Raw genomic sequence first — 15,389 nt, forward strand, 5'->3', positions numbered from 1 at the left:
AAAAATAAACAAGCACAATTTTTTGGACTATCTGTATGTTGTTAGGAATCGGTATGGTGCTAGGAGAAACTACTTTATACTTTTTAATCCACTTTAAAAGAGTGTTATAGTAATAAGTTATTTATTTAAATAATTATTTTACATGATGTTACCAACGTCAGAGATGAATCTATGTGATTACAATATTTCATTCAATAATTACTCCACTTTCCAGATAGGGGAAACTCAGATAATAGCTGACAGCGGATTGTGTCGGCAAGAGCTGTTGCTATGTATACTCTGCCACTAGTGGCAGCAGCTATTGTGCCACTGCCATGTGAACTGTGGAAGAACGAGACCACTCATTCCATTTTGAATCGAAACTAGAGTGCATTTCAGACTGAAAATAGGTTAATCTGTTCCTGGTGAGTTTTTCTGTGGGCGAACTTAACAGTGCAGCGCTGCGTTTTGATTGTAAGTATGTAATTTTACTTTTTATTGTACCTTTGGCTACAGCGGATATTATTCTCTATATTGTAGGCTGTGACAGTGTATATCCCGTTAGTAGCAATGGGGATGTTATACTGCCACCTGTATGTACAGGTTGTAGCGGAAAAAACACACAAAATAAAAATTTAAATCTTTATGTTCTTTATTTAAGAGGCAAAAATGGAGATGCTAAGACGAAAATGAGATAAAAACATAAAGGAAGGAATAGAAAATTTAACTTTTTAAAATGATAATCAGCGAAACAAATGCGAAATATTACTTCCAAGAAGTGCATTAAATGACAGATTTGAACTTTTACGGGGTAACAAAGAGCTGGCCACGAAACATGTTTTAGGACATAATAAGTTTTTTCTAAGAGCGTTCAGTGATGAACAGGATACAATATTGTACGACCAATGAAATCTTAGAAGAATGCAGCAGGGTTCCCGGGTTCGATTCCCGGCGGGGACAGGGATTTTCTCTGCCTCGTGATGACTGGGTGTTGTGTGACGTCCTTAGGTTAGTTAGGTTTAAGTAGTTCTAAGTTCTAGGGACTGATGACCATAGATGTTATGTACCATAGTGCTCCGAGCCATTTTTTTGAAGAATGCAGCAGTTAGACTCTTGAAGGTTCGACCCATGGGAATTGTGCACATAAAGAGATGAACAGTCTTTACTACATGCATGAAGTTTCGTTAAAGATTAGACTGATATTATGGTTTGAGCTTATTCTGTTCACAATTTAATAATTTTATTATGAATTTTTGTTAATTTGAGTCGAGTTTCTCCCGACATGGAAGCCTGCACGCACTTAAATTAAATGTTTTATGACACAATTAAAACTTTTTGTAACAAAATGGAAATTTTTATGCGCTACAGCTCCGGTTAAACCTTCCAACAATTTAAATGACCAACTGCAAAGGATGGATAAAAATTTTAAAAAATCAAAGAAAGCCTGTTTTTATGGTATTCTTGTATTAAATAACAAAATATTCAAATATGTGTGAATTCCTAAGGGACCAAACTGCTGAGGTCATCGGTCCCTATACTTACACGCTACGTTAACTAACTTATGCTAAGAACAACACACACACCCGTGCCCGAGGGAGGACTCGAACCTCCGTCGGGAGGGGCCGCGCAATCCGTGACATGGCGCCGCAAACTGCGCGGCCACTCCACGCGGCTATTAAGTAACGTATCATAGAATTGTTTAGTGTCAAGAACGTTCCTATACAATCTTTAGGAAAAATTACAATTTCGAAAAAGCTTATCTGCATCTACAACTACGTGATTACGTTGCTACTCACAATAAAGTGCCTGGCAGAAGGTTCGACGAACCACTTTCAAGCTGTCTCTTTAACGTTCCACTCACCAACGACGCGCGGAAAAACGACCGTTTAAATTTTTCTCTTATTTTATCGTGATGATCATTTCTTCCTATGTAGGTGGGTGCCAACAGAATGTTTTCGCAATCGGAGGAGAAAACTGGTGATTGAAATTTCGTGAGAAGATCCCGTCGCATCGAGAAACGCCTTTGTTTTAATGATTTTCACTTCAATTCATTTATCATGTCTGTGGCACCATCCCCCCCTATTTCGCGATAATGCAAAATAAGCTGCCCTTCTTTGAACTTACGATATGTATACGATACTACTCAATCTTCCCCTAAGATTTATTATTATTATCGACATATGAATTGCCAGCTCGGACATCGCTTGCTTGTCCAGTAGAATGAATTCGGCTTTCTGTCCTCTTCCGGTTAGAATGAAACAAAACATCTAGCTTTTGTGGACCTGAAACTTACCTAAGGCAATTGACCAAAGGATAAATTATTCAAAGTTTTACACAAATATGAAGTCAGTCTAGCATTACTCTCAAATCTATGCATGAAACACAAGGTTACGAGAAGATTTTCAAAATTTACTCAAAAGCTTTAAAATAATTTGAAACGTACATTGTCATTCACTCATTTAAAATTATGTTCAAGAAACTCTTAAAAACGGGCTGAGCAACACAATTCGTCGTTTCCATAGCTTCCCGGACGTTGCAGCCGATACGCCTGTGCTAACTGGCTGTGGTCGCACACAAAGTTTTAAATGAAACAAGCGTTGTCTTATAAATAAATGTTTATTGACTTTATTCATTTGTGATCACTGTGGAGACTTGAATCTAATAATTTCACGATGTATGTCCATGAACGCTACATGAGCTGCATCCGGTGGAGGGAATTCTGAAGTAAGGGACCATGGTGGTGCTAACGGCGAGTTCACTGTGACATGGAGACGAATGACATTGTGAACTAGCAAATGGCAGACTGTTTGCGCGATATACAGCACCGAACAAATAGAAATTACATGGTTCAATAGTACTGCCATTAATTATTACGTATTGGGTACGTATCGGCGAAGACCAGAATTGTGAGTGATAAAACAATAGCTATCTACTTTCATTGTAAAATGAAAATTTAATATTGTAAAATACTCACTCTATCGTGGTTGTTTCGCTTGGTACGTTGAAGAAAAAGATATATGAGAAATATTATTTCATTCTGCTAATAATCTAAAAGACTGTAATTCACTGTGTTTTACAAGATAGTGCCTTAGGAATGTAAATGTTGCAGTTTGCTTATATCTTATGTTAAATCTGGCCCAGAAGTGTCCAGCTACAATGGCAGAGGTATAAATGGTGTGTAATCTCATTGTTTAGAAAAGATATAAAAGAACTATACTAGAAAGTATTTTTTAAGCTGCTGGCAATTATAGCTCGTAGAAAAAGTGTTGAAACCGATATTTTCATCATTTATATCTTATTTTTTAAAAAAACAATGCAGTGAAGAAATGTATCGAAAGTAAGAAACCTGATCTTAATTATTTTTTTAAATTTTGAAACATACGTTGTTGCTTGAATTTAACGCGTTTAAATCTTATTAACGAAATTTGTCAGTATTACCTGTTTGGTACAGATCGATAAACTATATACATTCTAGGAAATATAGTTGAGATCGTGGCAGTTCCCAGTTATCTAGATTTGATTTTTCTGGGCTAACACATTTAATTTTAACTGACAAGCTAAAAAAGAAATTAATGAAGCACTTTTCACTTTGTACATTTGTGATAAAGGTTTGGATTTAAGTCAGAGATTAATTCACTGAAAAGACAAAAAATATTTCATATATATCTTGTAAATTTTTTTCGTGTTTCTGGCCTGCACTGTGCACGAGATGTTCAAATGTGTGTGAAATCTTATGGGACTTAACTGCTAAGGTCATCAGTCCCTAAGCTTACACACTACTTAACTTAAATTATCCTAAGGGCAAACACACACACACACACACACACACACACACACACCCATGGCCGAGGGAGGACTCGAACCTCCGCCGGGACCAGCCGCACATTACTGTGCACGAGAACGGATACAAACGTGACTGCAGGTGGCGTGTTGAAGAGGATTTCCAATAGGAGCGGCTGGCCTGACATTAACAGCAAAATGATGTTCATAACCTAGAACTGGTTAGAAATGTTAATGGGATTAGGAGTCACTTAAATAATAATATGTTCACCCAACGATAAACTAGACATGTGTTCACTAACATTATTTTGTTTTATGTTCCACTAAGGCTGTAACTGCACACGATGTATGGCGACAGCTTTTGGTTTCCATACTGTGCTGTGGCTTGTCGCCTAGACAACCAGTTTGTGTGTCATGAATGTGCTCTGAATCTTGCGACGGTTAGTGGCAGCTGCACACAAAAACAAAAGGAAGATGGGTATCGAAATAGGTGAACAATCACTCACAGAGCGTCCCAGAAATGTTGCGACAAATTTCGAGCGGTTGTAGAGGGTGTCTTCAGGAACAAATCCAGAACAGGAACCCGTGACCGGAAACGTCACCCAACGACGCTACAGAGCGTCGAAGTTACAGGCGTCGGCGCCTGCCAATGGGCCACTCCTTCAGCAGCAAACGTGACTTCGTACGCTGTCTGACCGTAGGCCGAATGACTCGCAATGCTGTTTGTTATTCAGTGATCGCCACAGATTGCTACGATTGCCATTGCAGAAGACGGAGCTGGCTGCTACGTAGGCGGGCCTTGTCTCCTAATAATGCGATGCTCTCTGACTTCGTTGGATGACGGTTTCGGACATGTTCAAACCGCAGTTTATTTTCTTCCTGGAACCCTCTAAAATCTGCAGAGTTTTTCGTTATAAAAGAGAAAAACAAACTTCAGCTGGAGACCCTAGTCAGAAGCCATCATTCACCAAGGCAAAAGAGCACCATATTCTCAGGAAAAAGGCCTGCCTATGCAGCAAGCGGCTTCATCTCCTCCTCTGGCGATCGTGGCACTCAGTCCCTATCGCTGAATAACAAGCAACACGCGAGACCTTCTGCCTGCAGTCCGACAGCATACGAAGTCACATTTGCTGCTGAAGGGGTTGCCTAGTGGCAGGCGCCGACGCCTGTAACTTCGACTCTCTGTAGCGTCGTTGGATGACGTTTCTAGTCACGCGTTCCTATCCAAGATTTGTTCCTCAAGACAACCCCTCGAAATGTGGAGCAACATTTCTGAGACACACGGCCTGACAAAAAAATAAAGGAGCCAGAAGGGGATGACACAACAAAATGAAACTTCACGGGTTGAGAGCGTATATCATATCATTTCGGTGATTACAAAATCCTATCAAATTTACAGAGAACTAGGCAGTATGAGCGCATTTATGTTGCACTTTGCCTAGCCTGGATGTATGCTCCCACACGCGTTACATCGACAACATATTTTGGCATCTGACTGACTCCTAGAATACCTCAACATCACCCAGCCACTTCATATACTTACATGCCATGTGTGGAGGAGCATTGGCACCACCACACTGTCGCATGAGAGCCAATACATGCAGGTGCAGGATGCCTGACATTCCGTTTAGCGGTCACTTAGTCACTATCGTCTGCGACCTGATGTCATACTCGATGGCTCCCCACACCATGACTCGAGGATTATCTTCGCTGTTCCTCTTCAAAATATTGGAAGCATTTAAACTTTCCGCTGGTCGCAGCCATATTCGTAGACGATGGTCGTCCGCGGTAGTGCGGAAACGCTATTTATCGTAGAACACAATGCGACCCCATTCGTCAGCAGCCCATTCTTCCTGGACACGGTATCACTCCAAACTCGGGCGTTTGCGTTGTAGTGTTAACGGTAGCCTACGCATGGGGAGGTAATACCCTCGTCTGATTACTGCTACTCTGTGACCACAGAATGTTCAAGGGAGACCATTACTAGTTCCCCGGTGGCAGGCGCAAATGTGAAGGGGTTACAATGTACTTGGTGGAAAATGCGGCGAACCTCCTCTGTAGTGGCCATATGTGATCGACTGGAACCTTGACCAGTATGCTTGCGCTCACGTTCCCATTGGATCACTACCATATCCGAATGCCCCACATACCTGGATATTGCACGATTCGACCAGCCATTCAAACGGAGACGCACAATGAGGCCCCTTTCAGACACTGTGATGTGCTGATAATACTGTCTCACACGTTACGCGGCATCTTTGCGTTCTTCACAGTGACGCTGTTCACGCCCTTACATACTTTACCATATCTGCTAACAACACTGAACACGAAAAACAAACATTAATGTGTTCTGGTGACCGTTCTACCTGTCGCAGAGAATTGCGACTCTAATCCTTTATGTACCCGCCGATAGTATGTTCGTGCACGATGTTACATTAACATTCGACCATGTATTCTGGGTGCCTCACATTAATTTGTCAGCCAGTGCATGTATACTCTCCAATAACTTCTTTGTCGTCCGCAGGGTAAAATTTCTGACAGAGCAAATAAACTTAAGACGAAGATTCCAAACTGCGGACGAACTGTAGTATTTCCTTCCGATTTTACTCAACGTAGATATTTGAGTTTATTCAGAGCCACTCCTCTCAAATTTCTGAGAACATATATGTATAAAATTGTTCACTTAAGAAAATTATTGTTAAGTTTCTTTTTAAATCTGTTGTCTCATGGTTTCCATCACTCTTTTAATTAGAGTGACATGTAAACAATTTTGTATTTCAGAAGGTAGTGTCACAAAGAAGACACGAGTTAATAATCTCTACTATAAACTTTTGGAGGTTATAGGAAGTAGTTTGTAGGCAAAGTGTCACATCGGAAACGCTCCGTTCCAGTCTTACAACGGAAACAAATTCGATTTACTGTGTTAACTCTTGAGCTGATATTGAGGTTCCTTACGTAGCTTGGCTGAAAAGGAGTGCGTTACTTCGACCACCAAGTTCGTTTCATGTAATTCTAAGTAAGTTCTGGAAAACTAAGTATAAACCACATGAGACATGGTGACACATTTCTGCCGAAGCCATAACTCATTTATCAAGACCTTCCTCCAATCTTACAGGGGCGGATCATAAACAAGGCTCCTCATGTAGCCCCATAAGGATAGGTCTATATAAATTAGTGAAATCCGGTGTCCTGTGCGGCCAAACATGATCTCCAGGGCGGTCCATCCTTCTCTGAATACTGTGACGAAATGGCCTCGGATGGGAAATGCAAAATGTACCGACTTGCTATGGTATTGCAACCACGCTCCTCCACGGATGGTCAACGTTAGAGTTTCCAACAACTCGACCAGCACTTCTTGCAGGTAAAATCAGTTCTCTCTGATTGGAGGGCGGGAGGTGGTGATATATGACCCGACCGAAACACAATTCATCATTCTTGACCATAAATTGTGGTTTGCTCTCTTGTCGTAAGGTAACAAGAGGAGTGTCGTTTACGTAACCTCTGTGCAGCTCGACAAAAACCTGCTTGCATAGGTTATGCATGCAGCAGAGATGATTCATCATACGCGAGGTACTTTATAATGGACGGAGAATAGTCTACAGAGATGAAAGTAACATGAGGTATGCCCTAACAAGGATCTATAGTAGAATGTTTTTTCAGTATACACTGCCGAAAAAACAAATGCAGCATCCTAAAGGTCTAGGTCATTTCATTGACAAGTAATGTCACTGTTAGCTATCATTGTAGGAGTTTTATGATAATAATTCCATACAAAAGGAAACACATGTGTCCAAGCAAAAGGATGTCCAAACAGTCGCATCACTACGCAGTATAGCCCCACCCCCTAAGCATCTCAGACATGTACGGGGTATTCAAAAGTCCCTCCGCAGTGCCCTATGATTGTTAGCCGCGCGTGCCTTATGCCGCAGTGAATATACCGAAATGAAACTCAGTGAAATGCAACTTACTAATTTATTGAATATTCATTTTTACTTACAAATTTTCACATTAAATGTTGAAAGTGTCCCACCTGTTGTTGAATGCACAATTCATTTCGTCTAAAAATGTTAACAAACACATGCTGTAACATTTCTTCTGTAACAGAAGCAGTTAAAGTGGATACTGCAGTTTTCAATTCATCGATGGATTTTGGACGGTTTTTATAGACAGTTGCTTTCGCTGCATCCCAGAAGAAAAGTCAGGTGGTGTTAGGTCAGGCGATCGTGGAGGCCATAGTCACTGTGTAATTACGCAATCACCAAAAACATGAGCAAGCAGTGAAACTGAAACTCGAGTGTATGCGCGGTTGCACCATCTTGTTGAAAATAGCCGTTCAGTATTTCACTTAAAACAAGTTCTCCAATGAATGGGTACAGAATATCACTGCAGTATCGTTGTGCGTTTATTGTTTCGTTGAAGAATATGGGACCCACAATCCTACGTCTAGAAATTGCAGTCCAAACTCCTATTTCCACAGAATGAAGTGATTCCTCTTGAATACACAATGGATTTGCAGTACTCCACATACGAGAATTTTGCGAGTTTATGTACCCGGATAAATGAAACCACGCCTCATCATTGAAAAACGTTTCATTAAGAATATCCCATCCTTTTTGTTGAAAGAAATTTTTGAACCATTGACAATAATGCAGTCTCTTGTCATGATCAGTATTTTTCAGCTCTTGCACGACCGTCACTTTGTATGGCAAAAGTTTTAATTTTTTCCTTACAGCTGCGTGGGCCGTTCCGACGTAACATCGACTTCCTGGGCGAGTTTTCTTACTGACTTGTTTGGACTTATGGACATTTTATCGGAAATATCGAATAGTTTATCCTCAGACAAAACGCTGGGACGACCACTTCTCGGTGCATCTGTCACTGAAGCCGTACTTCGAAATTTGTTAATCAAATCTTGCACAGTATCGCGATGTGGGAGTGTTGTCTCCGGGAAAACTAAATTAAATGTTTGACGAACTGAAACTGTGTATTTACCGCCAGCTTTGAACACTTGTTCGACAAAATCACACGTTCTTCAATGGTCAGCATTTTAACAGTGACATAAATGAAACAAACGGACAAAGGAACTAAACTGAAACGTTCACGTCAACACGTAACGACACACACAGATGATACTACTGACGCTGCCCGAGTTAAACGAAACAGTGGAATGTTGGAAGCGTTCACTTGAAGGGAAGTAACCCAGGCAGGCGAACAATCATACGGCACGCGCGGCTAGTAATCATACGGCACTGCGGAGAGACTTTTGGAACACCCCGTATTTTCATATGAAAATGGTCGTAAAAGCGCCGAATGACATCCTTTGGTAGATTATCCCAAGTATCTCACGCCTTTTGTTGGAATTCGGCAATGGTTCTTGTAGGGTCTGCACGCCGCTTCATCATGTCTCAGTTGCCAAGTGGTCTGGTGATCACGCTGGCCAGGACAGTTGTTTTCGACCAAGAAGAGCACATCGCGTCTCAGAAGCCTATGTGGACGAGCGGTCGAAGAAGTGGCAGTAGCACGGGGATAACAGCCTAAGCAATGTAGCGGTCACTGGTTACTTTACCCTGTAGAAATACCAAATGTGACAGCGAGTTGTAACTGATGGCCTTCTACACCAGGAAGCCTAGGACGGGGCCTGTATGTGGTGGGCGAATGCACTCTGGAATAGGCGGCTCACAGGTCCACGCAATACACGCGTACATCCACAGCTCGCGTACAGACTTAACCTACGCTCATCGCTGACGACAACAGAGCGGCATTCCACTCTCAAGTCTCTCCTTCACGACACCACAGCAGATATTCTTGGTCGAATCCTGATGTATGTGGTAGTCTGGTTACAGAAACATGTGATCTAAATCCTGCTGCAAGGAGACGGTTCCCAATGGTCCCTCGTGAAACAGCAGGAGCTACGTGTGCCCAGATTTCGTCTCTGGATGATGATCGGCCTGCCACCACTGCTCGCATAATGTATCGATCCAGATGTGCGCCTGTACTATGCGGACGGCCAGAAGCTGGTCTACAGATGTGGGAATGTTCTACAGACCACTGCTGCCTCCAGTGACCCACCACCGATACGTTGTATCCAAGATGTGCAGCAATCGGCCGATACGTCCATTCATCTCCTTGCACGCCCACAATCTGACCCCGTTCAGAAGATTGACGCTGTCCAATAGGAGTACGTACTCGTCGGTGGAGCATGGTTGTACCCAAGAATAAATGTTGCAAACACTGTTCACCTCCAACTGAGCACCTAACTAACATTACAACCCCTCAGCGTGTATATACTATACCCAGGTGCCACTGAACATAGTCCTTGAGGGTGTCTCATTTTATTCCGGCAGTGTACATAAACGATTTATCAGATTGGCTCAAGAATACAATATGAGTGTTCGCTGACGACGTTGTTGTCTTCAGGAAAATATGGTCGTTGAACGATCGTAACGAAAAAAGAACTGGGACAAAATTTCCAGTTAGTTTAATGAAGAGCAGTTCTCTTTAAGTATGGATTAATTCAAGAACAATGAGAAAGAACCCGATAGTAACCGATTACAAAATTACTGGTGAATATCCTGAGCTACTCGCATCGTATAAGTACGAGGGCTGTCCAGAAAGTAAGTTACGATCGGTCGCGAAATGGAAACGACTACGAAAATCCGATAAAGCTCTGCAAAGATGTGTTGGGCAGTGTCTCTAGTATGACTCTAGGTAGAATTATGTCGCTCTTTTCATTCCTGAGCTCTTAGTGAGCGCGTAAAGATGATATAGCCCGCCAAGTACGATGGCCTGGTGAGAATTTTCCCCTGAAGCTATGCAACCAACATTACATAACTGTCGTGCGGTTTCTTCTTCTCACGAGGGAACCTCCCCATCGCACCCCCCTCAGATTTAGTTATAAGTTGGCACAGTGGATAGGCCTTGAAAAACCGAACACAGATCAATCGAGAAAACAGGAAGAAGTTGTGTGGAACTATAAAAAAAAATAAGCAAAATATACAAACTGAGTAGTCCACGCCAAGATAGGCAATATCATGGACGTTACGAGATACGGAGCGCCGTGGTCCCGTGGTTAGCGTGAGCAGCTGCGGAACGAGATGTCCTTGTTTCAAGTCTCTCCCCAAGCGAAAAATTCTTCTTTATTTTAGCAAAGTTATGATCTACCCATTCGTTCATTGACGTCTCTGTTCGCTGTAATAAGTTTAGTGTCTGTGTTTTGCGGCCGCACCACAAAACCGTGCGATTAGTAGACGAAAGGACGTGCCTCTCCAATGGGAACCGAAAACTTTTGATCGCAAGGTCATAGGTCAACCGAATCCTCCACAGGAAAACACGTCTGATATATTCTATACGACACTGGTGACGGCATGTGCTTCACATGACAGGAATATGTTGTCGACCCACCTAACTTGTACACTTGGCAAATGGGTAGAAAGATTCTTCTACGTTGCCCGATTTAGGTATTCTTGTGGATGTGATAATTACTCCCAAAAAGTGATGAAAACATAAGAGTTTGTCACATAAACTGCAACAAATGAATCCAAAAGTCTCACACCCGCACACTTTTCCCTGTGCTGTGTCAGAACATATGTTTTTAACGTTTTCAAATTTTTCCGTGTGTAGACCATCAAATCCTGCATATGTCCAAGCAAATATAAACATGTCCTGGAATTTTGGAGAGCGAAGTTGATTATGTGTGAGTGCCTGAACTTTGATAATTGTCTGAAAATAAAAAATTAAACTTTTTGCTCGAAGGAAGACTTGAACCAAGGACCTTTAGTTCTGCAGCTGATCACGCTAACCACGGGACCACGGCGCTCCTGTGATCTGTCGCTCCTTGATGTTGCCTATCTTCCGCATGGACTACTCAGTTTGTATATTTTGCTTCTTTTTTCATAGTTCCACATAACTTCTTCCTGTTTTCTCGATTGATCTGTGTTCAGTTTTTCAAGGTCTATCCACTGTGCCAACTTATAACCAAATCTGAGGGGGGTGCTATGGGGAGGTTCCCTTGTCAGCCTCATTCTTCAGGGGCAATGAAGATGTTCCTGCATCGTTTCAATTGGAAATGTTTGGTTACCCACAATACAGCCCGTAATTGTCTCCCACTGAATTTCATCTCTGCTCAAACGAACCGCTGGCTATGAAGACAACATTTTGGCACAGACAACGAGCTTTAGGCCAGCGTAGAGAATTGGCAGAAAGCACTGGCGGCTGTCTTCTATGATGAGGGTATTGGAAAGTTGATACAACGCTACGACGAATCTCTGAGTCAGAACGGCGACTACGTAGAGAAGTAGCTGAAAGGTGTAGCTAACTGTTACAAATGAAACATTTCTGATTTTCACTGTGATTTTCATTTCGCGATCAATCGTAACTTACTTTCTGGACAGCCCTCGTATTTACGCGTCACAATCAAGCTTCCTAATGTGCCATAGTTAAGTGACATGATAGATAGCTCTGCACCATCGTACGTTATGGTTAACTTGGGAGCTTGCCTCAGTTGTCTGGCGTGATAGTTAAGCTGGAACCACACGAACTACAGTTTCCTGAGAGGTTGAGACTCTCGCCTACAGTTACGGAGTTACCTGGCATGATGGAGACGGTCTTGAGCGCCCGCAGCACGCGGAAGGTCCGCAGGCCGGCCAGGTTGCCCACCTCCATGCCGATGGTGGCGTAGCCCGACGTGATGACCACGAAGTCGAGCCAGTTCCACGGGTTCCTCAGGTACGTGTATTTGTTCAGGATGAAGCCCTTCGCTATGGACTTGATGATCATCTCCGCCGTGTAGATCGCGAGGAATATATATCTGTCGGCAGAAGACGAGCAGAGCACCATTAGAAAATCATTGGCGAGGCGTGGCTGCAATTAGCTAGGCAAACCGTGCCAAGTCAACTTTAACAGTCAGGGGTATTCTCTTGCCGTGCGGACTGCAGTCCAGGCTCGTGTTATTACAATATTCGGAAGTAGTTAACAGTCAGCTGGATGACGTGTTGGCCGAAGACGCAACTTGAAGGGGTTCTATTGAAGTGGGATTAAACCTATTGTTTCTGTGGAAACTAGAGTGTTCCAGTTCCTATTATAATTCCGGGTCCCTTTTTTCCCATTATTAAAATTTTAGAGAACATTGCAAAGAGCCACTTGGAAATTAAATTGAGATATTTAACGTTCCATGCTTCCAATCAATTCTGGACTCCTAGAATTTATGTAAGAGCTTGGGATTGGTGCAAGTCAGTTCTAAGTTGTGTCAGAGTTAGGTGCTTTTGAAACTGTAGCGCGAGTGAAAGCGATGTTGACGATTTTTATTAATAATCTCTTCGTGCGAAGAATTGACTCGTGTCTGACGATTTGAAGATTCTTCGCCGAAAATGGTGCAGTTTTGTTTCTTAGATAGATTAAGTGGTGTATATAGATCTGAAGCACACGGAACCCACCAGGAAAGTACTTTTGCGAGATCACGCTATTAAGAAGACACGCGGATTGTTACAGCTCTTGGACAAAAGTACGGAAACAGCGCGACAAATCTACGCTTGAACATTAACTCAGACGCTACCTTAATTTTGCAGGTGGCTCTGTTGACAGGGTCTTTCAAAAAGGACTTCACAACTGTAAAAATTCATATAAATTTATTGAAAAAAGATATAGTGCGGAGGTTTAGTGTTATTTTGTAGGGAAACACATCAAATTTGTTTACTTTAAACTAAAGATATTGTATGTGGCTTCCGTTGGTCATCCCGCACTCGCCGCATCGGAAGTTAATTTCCTCCCAAACTCGCTGTAGCATTGCAGGTGTAGCCTGCTCAGTGGCGGCGTAAATTCGTGCTCTAAGTTCAGGTAGAGAAGCAGGCACATGAGGTACAAACATAATATACTTGATGAATCCTCATAAAAAAAACGAGTGGTTACAGGCCTGGGGAACGTGGGGACTATGCAATTGGCGCATCACGGACAATCCATTGACCTGGAAAGCGGTCACTGAGGAAATCCCGGATGTCAGCCAGGTAGGAGGAGGGGCGGGGGGGGGGGGATGCACCATCATGCATGAAGTAAACATTTGGTTCTTTGTCATCTCATCGATCTGTGGTATCAAAAATTGTTGTAACAAATCGAGGTACATATCCCGCTGCTGGTTCTCTCACGCAAAACAAAAGGGGCCGTCCACTTTGTTCTTGCTCAATGCACAAAAAAGTTCAATTTAGGTCTAGCACGAAGATGTTGCAATGTTTGATGTGCATTTTCACTGCCCGAAATCCTACACTTACGTGTGTTATCCTTCCCACTTGAGTGAAACGTAGACTCGTCAGAAAAGGTGATGTTGTCCAAGAAATGTTCACCCTCATGTTAGCGATTTAACATATCTGCACGGAAGTTCTTGTGAGCAATTTTATCAGTGTCTTTTATTGTTTGCAGGTCTGTCAGTCTGTATGGTTTCAAATGCAAACGGTTTCTCAACACACGCCAAACAGTCGTATGCGGGATTTGCAGTTCGCGAGATGCACGCCTGGTAGATTTCGTGGAGCTGTTGACAAAACGTTGTCTCACTCGCTCAACGACGTCGCCAGATATGCTTGGACGATCTTATGACTTCCCACGTCTTACAGAGCACCCTGTTTCCACGAAACATTTATGCCGTTCATAAATTGTAGGCCTACTAGGAGGATCTTTAATGTACCTGGTACTGGAATTACGCTGAACTGTTGTCATCGACTTCGATTCTTCAAACCGAAACACACAGCTAGCGCGCTCGGGTCCAGTGAAGACGCCCATCTTTAACGCAACTGATGCTAGCGCTCCTTACGGTGCGGTTCGGCACTAGCGAACTACGCGAGACAAAACTTAATGTATTTCCCTCCAAATACCTCTGTGAGTACTATGAATTAATTTATATGAATTTTCAAAGTTCTAAAGTCCTTTTTGAAACACCCTGTATTTGATTCCGAACGGAACCTGTGAAATGTCCTCAATACGTAGCAAGCGTCATTCGTGGCCAGGGCAGTGTTCTGAGTGCACTGTGTCGGAGATAAGTGAATTCGAACGTTGGAAAATTGTAGGTGCTCGTATGATGGACGCTTCCGTAACAAAGGTAGCCTAAGTGTTTGGTGTTTCAAGAGGCAATGTATCGAAGGCGTACAGGAAAAGCGGGAAGCATCCTCTAAGTCACAATGCGGATGATAACGCATGTTGAGTGATCTTGACAGATGGTCATTCAAGATGATTCCGACGAAAAACTGGAGGACTACAGCTGCAAAAATCACTGCTGAGCTGAAGGTCGTAATCGCGAACCCTATCAACACAAAATAACACGAAGGGAGCTCCATATGCTGGGAATTGCAGGGCGAACTCGAATTCCAAAATCACACATCACTGATGCAAATCCACGTAAAAGGCAAATATAGTGCCGAAGCCTTGAAAATGACAAAAAAACGTTTATCGAGTTACACGGTGATTTGTTAAAGAGTGTCCCCAAAAACAATTCACAGTGGGAAAAAATAGTCGTCATCGCGGTCAGTGTGGTAGCATGACGGTAATGACGGCCTAATAGGCATTATGGAAATTATGGAAGTGCCAGAAGTTGAAATCGGATCAGCATATTACAACTTCTGAACAGAAGCAGACGAAAAGCGTACCGAGCA

At 42.6% G+C, this 15,389-nt stretch overlaps 1 protein-coding gene across 1 annotated transcript in view; it reads right to left on the reverse strand.

The window, feature by feature from the left end:
* LOC124798172 (sodium channel protein 60E-like) overlaps positions 1-15,389 on the reverse strand; it is a 290,757-nt gene that overhangs the window by 270,108 nt on the left and 5,260 nt on the right. The window contains exon 2 of the mRNA XM_047261456.1: positions 12,345-12,565. Coding sequence (XP_047117412.1) covers positions 12,345-12,565 — 221 coding nt within the window. The remainder of the gene's footprint in view (positions 1-12,344; positions 12,566-15,389) is intronic.

Source organism: Schistocerca piceifrons, chromosome 5, assembly GCF_021461385.2.
Source record: "Schistocerca piceifrons isolate TAMUIC-IGC-003096 chromosome 5, iqSchPice1.1, whole genome shotgun sequence".
Taxonomy (NCBI): Eukaryota; Metazoa; Arthropoda; class Insecta; order Orthoptera; family Acrididae; genus Schistocerca; species Schistocerca piceifrons.